Genomic DNA, 10640 nt, shown 5'->3' on the forward strand with positions numbered 1-10640 from the left:
CGGCTCAAGGGATATGAGAAGGTACCAAAGGATCTGGATGAACTATGGGAAAGACTACAGGATATCTGGACATCTATTCCACCTGACTTCCTTGATGAGCTATATGAAAGTATGCCACGAAGGGTAGAGGAGCTACATCGCATGAAAGGAGGTCGTACACATTACTGAAGAACAGAAAAAAAAAACAAATAAAGCAAAGCTGCTGATTTTCTTCAAATGTCATTCAATGAGATGCCAATAATTGGCATTCATCTAAATTTTCAATTAGCAACAGGAGCTCATTGACATTGTAGTAGGAGTGACGTTGTCGATGGTCAAACTCGCTACGTAAGTTTCATTAGCGACAAGCAAGATCAAATTGGAGAAAGGAATGAGAATGTCGAAATTCCTAATTCATTGAATGACTTTTGATGACCACTGTAGATAGAGAGTAGAACGCTAGATTTTATTTATTTTATTTTTAGTTTTCTCGGTCAGAAGGAATAAAAAGAGGTCACACATATGTCCCATGGCTACTCTGATAATGAGGATAGTGCGTCCTTCGTAGCACTTCCAGATCACAATTAGGTGAATATACTATCTGGCAAATCTCGTCATCCCAGTCTTGTGGTATCAGAGACTTCTCTCTTGTTGTTGTGTCCCATAACCATGCCGCCTCACCTCTAATACCAATTGCAATCCGCCTTCCATCAGGTGAATAAACCAAGCTTAGCACAGCCTCAACAGCATCAAATACACTTTGAAGCACACCAGAATGGGCGTCACACAGGTATACTGATCCATCATGGCTGGCTGAGGCAAGATGATGTCCATTTGGTGAGTAAAAAACAGGAACGATGGTACTTGTATGGCCCACCAAAGTGTGAACCACAACGTCTCTCCTTATATCCCACACAAGAACAGTACATGTGAAAAGCACGATAGCGATGTGTTGGCTGCCTGGCGAATACGTAAATCTGGCGGTGCATCCATCCCCATTGTAAGTCGAATGTACCTCCCATGTTGATGTGTTATAGACAACGATCGAGGCGCCACTGCGATAACTGCTGATGAAAGCAGCAGCCAATGTCTTGCCATTAGGCGAGTATGTTCCACTCCATGCCCGACCACTTCCTCTAAGAGACGGCCGCTATCCAAACTGTGCACCTGTCATCTTTGCACCACTCAGGTCAGTTTCACGAAGCCAACAGCTTGCGAAGTTTGACCTTTCTCAAATCTGCTCCTTGTAGTTGGGCATATTCGAATACCCCATAGCTGAGATCAGCGCCTGGAATTTGAACGCCTCGCAAGTCTGCTTTGATGAACGATTCCCCTGCTAGGATTAAAATCGTTATTGCATTAGTTGTGCTGTCCGCCACTTTCTATCACTCTTCGAGAGCTCAATATAGGTATGCAGCTGCTTCTTAAATACAGGCTCAAGGCGGGCACGCTCCTCCAGGAACTGTAGGATAGATGGCTCGTTTATAAAGCTTTTCCATGCTAGGGGAGAGTCCTCACTTGGCCTGGCTGCATCAACAACTTGCTGGTGCGTCGTTAGCTCCATGGTACCAAAAGTACACATTGGGCCGATGCTCCACCGATGGAAGTTGATGCCGCTGCTGCTTCCTCATCGTTTGTGAAAGCATTTACCACTCCCAGTGGCTCATAGATCGCTCGGTCAAACTGTACTCCAGAATAGAATGATGTACAAAGTGATACTGGCTGCCTGTACAAACGAGCGGAGAGACTTCTCGCAAAAGGCTTTTCCCATTCTCTCTACTAAAGAATCGCTCTTTCCATGTACTCTTATCTTTGATTGGAGTGTAGTCTACTACAGGGTTGCCGTTTTGATGTTTATAGATTGCTATAGCCAATTCTGTCAAGTATCTGATCTCATTCTGTGCAAAGCCCTCCTCCGATAGTTTCTGGAATATCCGCCTATCCTCCAGTCCTTTGTCTCACTTAGTTGTTTCTCACGCCTCTTTATCCACAATTTCATATGCTGGTCATACAGCGAGACGCGCTTGATTTCTGTTTTGGAGATATTTTATTTTACGAGGCAACCATCTCTGGCAGTATTTCCAGCGAGAGTGACAGCAAGAATGGATTCTTCACAATGTCCAGTAAACTGGAGGCCGCTTTGATTGCATGCTGGTAGTCCTCCGGTTGCCAAACCGGATCCATGTTAGCGATATATCGGTTGATATATTCGTTGACCTGGCCCTTCGAAAATGGAGCGATCACAGCCTCCTGAAATAATGTAGCGTTCGCTTGGTAATTATGGTCCATAGGACAGAAGAAGTCAAGATAACCTGGTCTAAGATACTCACTGCGGCAACTAATCACCAACTGAGCTACCCACCCCCCAGTCTGGTTTAGCTGGTTGCTAACATACAGGTTGCTAGTTAGTTTACTCTCGTCATATCCATCACAGATCAAGACAAATGAGCGGGTCAGCTTCAGTTCCATGATCTGTGCCTCTGTGAAACCATACTTTTGCAGCTGCTTTGCAACAAAATCCTCCTCTGGGATTTCAATAGCTGGTAGGTCGATGAATAACGGGATTCGACCATGTCTCTTTTGGTATGCTTTCCACAGAGTACTCTCCAGAGTGCGGTTGAAGGTTGACTTGCCTGCTCCTGCAATGCCTTGGACAAGCAGCACTTTCTGATCCCCGTCCAGGAACTCCTTTGACTTGCCCATCAACAGGAACAAATCGTCATGGCGCGCTTGAGCATTTGCTTTGGCATATTGTGGGATATAGAAGCTTTGGCCATCTAAGTTATTTATCCGCTGCTGTTTAAGATGGCCTACGCGTTTCTCGGTATCAAGCTTCTCCTGCACACGGCCAAGCAACGAAGAAGGTACAGATGGAGGTAGCGAAGCAGTGAAGGGATACTGAATATTAGGTTCTTGGAGACAACTTTTATATAACTCTTGCTTTTTGGCGCCTCCCTCCCTCTTTAGAGTATTCAACAAAGCGTTTGCAGCTGCGAAGAAAAAAATGAAAAGGATTTTAAAGTAATGAGGTTAATCATTTTACGCAAAATGTACGGACATGCAAGTGGATTCGTGTAGAAAAAAAAACATACCCCGTGGACTACCCACCGGCGATGAGGCTAGTTTCCTGAGGACGTGAAGGATCCATTGCTTGATTTGGAAGTAATCCCTATCATTTTTGTATATCTCTCCAAGAAAAGCAACAGCATCTCGGCGGTGTCCATGGCCCATTGAGGATCAGATGCAATATGCCCTAGCCGCTGGCATAGTCCCCATTGAAATGCTAGATCCAGTCGACAAGATACTTTGCACGCAAGAATCTTAAACTTGGCGAGCTCTCCTCTCTGGAGAAGTATGTCAGTCCTCGAAGCACTGGGTACCATGCTGTCTTGCGACTAAAGCTGAGAACCTTTTCACACACTGCTTGAATGTAGCTCCAGTCTCATGTAGCGAGGCTGTGCCTCCATATCCTCGCAGGCTCATATCAATGGTATATATAATATAGAAGCTCTTTCTGAATATTGTTCAGCTCATCGATGAAGACGTCCATATTCAAGCTGCTGACTGCGCTTGTTGTTCCATGTACTCCTCGAGCCACAGGGAGTGTACGTCTTAGCATTGCCTGCGTCGGTGTTTCGTCATCATATATATACAGCAGTACACAAGATATGGATCTGAGCTGTCTTGCAGCCTTTTCAGGTAGGCTGTTAGCGGCATATAGGTCTTCTCTCGCTTCAGACCCTTGACTTGGTTATTGACCATAGTATCAAGGACATGTGAGACTGCGACAGCAAGGCGGTAGAGGTGATCGTCAGAGTATTCGTGGGCGTCATGTAGGTGTGGGCTAAGTGCGAGGATTCTGGTTAGATCATCCGAGTCAAGGTATCCAGGCGGGGCATGCTGAATTAACTGAGCCAATCCTTCCAACAAGTGAGTATCCAGTATGGTGTCTTGTCCGATCCCACTAATAAGAATCAAAAGAAGTGTCCTGAACTGACCAAGATTGAGAGTCGGAGCCAAAGTTAAGGCCTCAGTGATGGTAGCCTCTGTCTTGGCTCCATCGCTAATGAACACCGCGATCATATCTGATACCAGGTCACGAAGGCGCTCATGTTCATCCAGATTGCTCGACGTGGCTAACGACCATTCCTGCTCTTGGACTGTGAGGCCTGTTATTGGGATAGGCACAGAGGAAAGCAAGCCAAGACAATATACGAGGTGACGGTTACTGTCCAGATAAGCGCCTGGATAAGGTAAGTTGTATTTAACGGCCACCCGGGCTACACCGCGTTCAAATATTCCTAAAGGGAGAGTTACGCTGCTACGGCTTGTAGAGGCCCTTGAAGTTTTAATAGTCTTGTAGAATACGTTGCCTTCTTGTTTGGTGCTATCGTAAGCAAAGCTTTTACTAGCGTGATCATCATTTTTGTTTCGGAGATACTGCGTGCATGGGAAATGCTTGAGGCTGAATTGCTCCATTTAATTGCGCGTTCACAACTCCTTTGAGCATGGTCAGGGTGGCCGAGGCTGTCGAATAACTCGCCAACGTCATTCAGAGCGGCAGCAATTTTCTTGCATAATGCTTCGTCTGCGTCTGTTGAAGCAGGGCCCGACGCCCTTTGGTCGGGTTGTTGTACCCGTGAGAGAACAACCTCTGCATCGAAACACATCTCCAAAGCAAGCACAGGGTCCTTTGCCTTTCATGCTTGCTTCAAGTAAATACTGGCGAGGTCAAGGGCCTTTTGTGGCGGGAGTACCCTTTGTCTTGGTTGGCTTTCTAGCCATCCCTTTTTTTTTTTTTTTTTTTTTTTTTTTTTTTTTTTTTAAAAAAAAAGCCTGTTTTCCCCAAATTGATATGGTTTATTCGAATCACTCGTTAGGCTTGTGTCATCTGTTATGGAAGAAAAAACCATTTAGCAAAGTGAGTAAAGCTAAACATACTATGAGTACTTGAACCGAGAGAGATATACGAAAATATGGTGAAAGGATGGAAAGAAGAGGAAGGGAATAAAAAAAAAGGGCGAAGAGAATTGCAAATGGTCAGTGACAAGAAAGCGAGCAGGAAGCGAAGCCATCATCAGCCGCTTATTCGCAAAATAAGAATAAAAAAGGGAAACAGATGAAACTTCATGCAAAATGAAAATGTCAAAGCATACTTGAACTTGATAGTCTTCGTTTAATCTCTATCTTTATGGCGGTAATCGGCACCCAATGGCGCCTCTTTCCGTCAAAGCCTCTGTCTGTGAGAATATTTACACCACTAAGTCCTGACTATAGTGAATGTCCATTTGACTGAAGGATGCTATGAATTTGGATATCATTGAGCTACGCAAACATTCATGGTGTGGCCAGTTCAAGAAATTTATTTCAAGAATGGCATTTATCGTTCAACCAGACATGAAAAGTGCGATCGCGGTTATTTCTTAATGATTTTCTCTGAGCAACATCACTTTATGATGGAGAGAAGATTGATGACTACAAATCAAGGACAACAAGTTCTCTTTATATCAATGCAAAGGCCACATTGTAGTGTCTTATTTATAATTTTGACATGTCGATGGCTTTATTTGCAATGCAAGCTTTATGCGGATCTTTTTTTTTTTTTTTTTTTTTTTTTTTTTTTTAATAACATGTATAGAGGGTATCGTTTTCTTTCTCTCTTCTTTTTTGTATTGTTTCAAGAAAAGCTATAAGTATACAGGTTGGGAATAAAACATACGAACGAAGACAAACTGGTATACAAAAATAGGAAATGGGATGATGAATGTTTCGTTGTTTTTTTTTTTTTTTTTTTTTTTTTTTTTTTTTGGCGGCAATGTGTTTGTTGCTTGGTTGTTGTTACATAGCAGTGATTGAATCCTTCCTCTGACCCAAAGGTCCAAATTCATCTTCAAAATTATATGTTGGAACGGTAAATGACAGAGCTGACAGGATGCTACCTGTATTCAAGTTCATGTTCATGCTCATCCATGATGATGCAGATGTCGTTCCCAATTTCTTCATCTGTTCTTTATGTTGTCGTTGTCGTTGCCGCTGACGGTACTCTTGTTGTTGCTTTTGCAGGTGTTGTTGGAATTTCGAAGACGAGAAATCGTCATCGTTGTTGCTGTTGCTGCTGTTGTTACCACTGTGGTTACTGAGTGAACTTGAACAATATCTCAGAGATGCCGATGACGATGACGACATGCTTGCCATCAATGCAGAATGAAGCGCAGCAGATGATCGAGCCGCTGTAAGACGACCCGAACATGGGCTCATACGGTGAAGGTGATCGTCCTCCAATCGATGATGATAACGAGGAACCATAGTTATTGTTATTATTACCATTGTTGCTACTCGTGCGACCTCCGTCGTAAAGCGCAGAATAGATGGACGCCAATGACGATGTTGATGACGAACTATCTGTTGAGTCGACACTCGAGGTTGAGTCGTTATTCTGCATCATAAGTGGATTGTTGCTATTACTTCCACGGTGTTCTCCGTTTCCACCCTTCTTGTGGCCGTTAGCACTGATGCTATGTCCCATAATTGTGCCTTCCTCTGACAAGGAAGATAGTGAGTGTCTGCGGCTGCCATTGTTATTAGTGCCATTGTTATGTTTTGAATCCCATGCACCGCTCGAGAGCTGCAGACTACTCCTATTTTTGTTGGAATTTGAGCCAATACCCTGGCCTTGAATAGTTCCTGCTGCAGCAGATACTGCTCTCTTCTGTCTGCTTGCTGGTGTATTACGGCCACGTGGGTTGATGGGCTTGATATTTGTGACCGAGGTTGAGCGTCGAAGCGTCTTGGCCCAGTCGATCGTATCTCCTGATGCTGTCAAGTAAGGGTTATTCTTATAATCACCTGTCACAGACAGTGAACGTGATGGAGGAGGTGGAGGAGGCTTATTGAAAGCTGTGTACCGACGGTTACCGCCTGGAGAGAATGGAGGTCGATTAAACTTGGGAGGAGGTGGGGGCTTTGGAGTAGGGGCACGAACAGGTGGTGGAGCTGGTGTTGCTATAAGTGCGCCGAAATTCTCTTCACTCTTGGAGGTAGTAACAATATAGTAACCCCAGGAAGACGTCTGCAATGGGAATCCAGGCATGCCAGGTGACTGTGGATTGGCAGAGGGGCACCATGGTCGGGGCTTGTCCCAGACAGGCTTATCAGACTTGACTAGCATGTACTTTCGGACCGCGGAAGAATCCATCGACATGGATGTCACTAATTTGCCACGCAAGAACCGATGGTGGCTTGGTTTCCAATTGGGTGAAATAGGTCTGGTGGGAAGAGTTTGTTGAGTACTCACTGTGTTGGATCGTCGCAGCCGAGGGCAGAGCCCCAGTCGCTATTGCCACTACCAACAAGGGTCTTGTCCTCTGCAGCTTCTTCCTTCTTGATCAGAGCCACGTTGGCTTTTTCTTTCAATCGAATATGATGGGCATGGAGCTTAGTGCCGATGGTGTCAAGCGATGTCTTGAGATTGGACCATCGGTTCTTTTAAATTTCTCTGACGCTCCAGCATAGCCAGACTAGGGTATAATGGGGAATGGTCCATAGTTGGAGGTGTGGGTGACGAGGCGGTTGAGTTTGAAGCAGGAGAGAGCTGTGGAGCATCCACAGGAGTTTCAGAAGTTGGCGTTGGTGTAGTAGATGGTACGGTTGCAGCTTTTGATCGGTGCTGGATCTCGCCTTCTTGAACCCAAAACATATTTTCAATAGCTGGTGCTGTCATGTTCTGCTTTTCGTCCAGTTCTTGGAGAACGGATGAAAGCATTTCCATGTCCACTGGTTCTTCGGGATCCATGAAAGATTTGTTATGGGTTGGTGCAGATGATGCAGATGATGCAGATGATGCAGACAGCTCAACATGCGCTTCTGCGATATCGAGCATATCAACGGTCAAAGACTTCCGTAACATGGTATCATCCTTTCGTCTTCTGCTGTTGCTTGAGCATCCAAGGTAGTAAGGATGTTGACACACATCTTGTGGAAAATCTCGACAGGCTCCAACATACTCTCAATTTGCTTAGCCATTTTCTCAATCCGTGTCCTCCATCGATCACATTCTTCGAGATCCCGCCAGAGCTGGTCTTTACGTGTCCGAAAAGCATGCCAGTCCTTGAGCAATCTCTGTAGAGTTTATGCATTACATATTTCTTTTCCGCAATTGAACCCCCCTCTTGCTGCTTCAGGTTCCTGCCAGCTCTGCTCTTGAAGAGCTTGCTAGATCGTGTACATTCTGGGTAGGATTTCTGGAGGGTATCGATCTGAAGCGCTAATAATCCCATTCTCGAGTCTAGCTCCAGCATGTCATTGCTATCGACGCCGGACGTCGTGGCTCGTGCTCGTAATGAGCTAGCACTGTCTTGACTGTTCAAACTGGTGGAGCTTTCATTCCATGAATTAATATCTTGCAGAGCCAATTCGGCGGTCCGTTGCCTGTCTGCTGCAATGTCCCTCAGGCACTTTTCAAGGATCCCTGTCGCCATCTGAGTCTGTTCAGTCATGTTACGGACGCTTTGGATCCCATCACGAAGTCGTTGATGCTCTCGAATAGATCCACTGAGGTCATTGACGATCCCACGAAACCGAGACCATTCACTCAAAACTGTTTCGATCTCTGGACTGAGATGAGCCTGTGAACCATCATCATCCTTCGGTAATGGTGTTGATGACCGTTCAGAAATCGCCTCCTCCAACTGCAACAAAATCTCAATACTTGATTCTATGGTAGATTCATATTGTCCAAACCCTGAGACAACATCCTGAATTTCAGCTTCGAGTTCTTCATCCTCCTCTTTCGTCTCTTTGAAATAATTGCTGCAGGGATTGTGGTTGTGATGATTTTTGCTGTTGTGAAGGCGGTTGATGAGATGCTGAAACAGTTTCAAGGAGAGACATGGCAGCCTTAATCCATGTCAAGAGTTGTTGTGACCCAGAGAGTTGACGCTCTTGTAAAAGATCAATTGGCATTTCATTCTTAAGGATCAATGTATGATAAAGGACCTTGTATGGCAAGGGTATTTGCTCCAGCTCTGTGACCTCCGCTAGGCCATCTAATCGTGATGATGACACGGGCGTCATGGGTTTTGGAAGAGTGCTTTGTATTTATAATAAAAAGCTTTGATGCAAAAAAAAAAAAAAAAAAAAAGAGTCGACTGTGCCAGTGTAGCTAGTCTCTCTATCACTCTTTCTTTTTTAAAAATGTAAAAGCAAGGTGGTTGATGTGATTTTTTTGAATTTCTGGAGCCGAGCTGTTGTGTTTGATAGTCTTGAAGGAAGAGCAGGAGTAGGGGCAAAGATATGTATTGGTGTGTCTGTGAATGGGTGTTAGTGTGAGGTATGAAAGAAGAAGGAAGTAAGAGAGAGAAAGAGAGGGAGGTGTAAGTTGGGAGAGCAATGCTGTCAATCCTAAAATAAAACGTTTAGAGCGCAAAAAGGAGAAGTAGGTTAGACTTTTTTTCTTGATGAGAGCATCAAATAATGCCAAAAAGACGACATGACAGGATGGGTAGCATGGAGTCGATGGAGGGTAGATATCAAGATAGAAAGAGTGAAACAAGGGACAGATTCCCTTGGAGTAATTCTATTGACCACAACGCATATCTTATTTGAAAATGTTTGAGACAGAAAGGGGGGGAAAGAGGAGACACCAAAGCCATGGTGGTCATGGCAATGATGATAATAGTGGGACAACGGGTGCAAAATAAAAACTTTCTGCCCTCACGATTGACTGAACGTTCACTTGATATTCCAATATATATTATTGGCATGTGCTATTACTTTTTTTTTTTTTTTTTTTTTTTTTGTCAGAAATACATTGGATCGCTCATTGGGCCAAAAGAGCACCGAAAAATAAATGCAATTAAGCCAAAACTACTTTCGGATAGATTTTGACAAGAGCAAGACAATTACAGTCCAAGGACAGCTCCGAGGATATGAGAGTGAACAGTCCTATTGATATATAAATACACACATAAAGGCCACGAGGGTAGCTTGTAACATTGCTCTTTTTTTCACTCTCCCAGGAATAGGATGCATGAAGAGCTCTCTTCTGATAGTGTAATGCATTTGTAAGATATTTCACTCTTCCTCCTCCTCCCTCACACCATTTCAAAGGAAATTAAAGAGGCGACAACAGTGGTCATTAAAAATAAATTCATGTGACCAATATTTCAAACAATAGGACAGATTTGGAAGACAAGAAAGGAACACAGGCTTCCCTTAACATTTTCTGTTGTTCTTGCTGTTGCTTGCTAAGTGATCAATGCACTGCATGTCCTACATTATGACATATTAGATGAGATCAATCTTCTTCTTTTTTTTTTTTTTTTTTTTTTTTTTGGATACACAAACGCGCAAAGAAAAACTCGATGAGATGAAAAGCTGTGACTCGTCGCTAGTGAAAGAAACAAAGATTGGAAATTCGAATACGCGACCAATAAAAAAAAAAAACGCGAGATCAGACCTTTTTCTCTATACCTGCACTCCTTACTCGCAGTCTGAGTGAAAACGTAGGAAGATGAGCATAAAAAAGTGGAAAAAAGTAGTGGCCAAAGGAGCCTTCTCTTTGAGACATTGTGTCATTATCATCGTAAGAAAAAGTATAGATGATGTACGTGCGTTTGTAGGTGTGAGTGTGTGCATGAGTGTGAAATCGAGGTTAGAACCGC

General features: G+C 44.0%; 1 protein-coding gene across 1 annotated transcript; it reads right to left on the reverse strand.

Annotated features, from left to right (window-relative positions):
- Positions 1 to 5786: 5786 nt before the first annotated feature.
- BCR41DRAFT_363866 (hypothetical protein) lies at positions 5787 to 9086 on the reverse strand. Its single transcript, XM_022025954.1, has 6 exons — positions 8851 to 9086; positions 8118 to 8771; positions 7945 to 8097; positions 7454 to 7894; positions 6222 to 7312; positions 5787 to 6166 (listed from the first exon to the last, which is right to left on the reverse strand). Exons 1-6 carry the CDS (start codon positions 9049 to 9051, stop codon positions 5818 to 5820), a joined length of 2889 nt encoding a protein of 962 aa, XP_021875975.1. The 5' UTR covers positions 9052 to 9086; the 3' UTR covers positions 5787 to 5817.
- Between the last annotated feature and the right edge of the window lie 1554 nt (positions 9087 to 10640).

Source organism: Lobosporangium transversale (genome assembly GCF_002105155.1).
Source record: "Lobosporangium transversale strain NRRL 3116 chromosome Unknown BCR41scaffold_66, whole genome shotgun sequence".
In the NCBI taxonomy this organism is placed as follows: Eukaryota; Fungi; Mortierellomycota; class Mortierellomycetes; order Mortierellales; family Mortierellaceae; genus Lobosporangium; species Lobosporangium transversale.

What these genes read in the sequence shown, in the direction of transcription:
- BCR41DRAFT_363866 (XM_022025954.1), bottom strand. Translation starts at nt 9,051, where the DNA reads ATGACGCCCGTGTCATCATCACGATTAGATGGCCTAGCGGAGGTCACA. An exon ending in AGATTTTCCACAAGATGTGT is followed by an intron (nt 7,895 to 7,944) that starts GTCAACATCCTT and finishes AGAAGACGAAAG; the next exon opens with GATGATACCATGTTACGGAA. An exon ending in GAAATTTAAAAGAACCGATG is followed by an intron (nt 7,313 to 7,453) that starts GTCCAATCTCAA and finishes TAGTGGCAATAG; the next exon opens with CGACTGGGGCTCTGCCCTCG.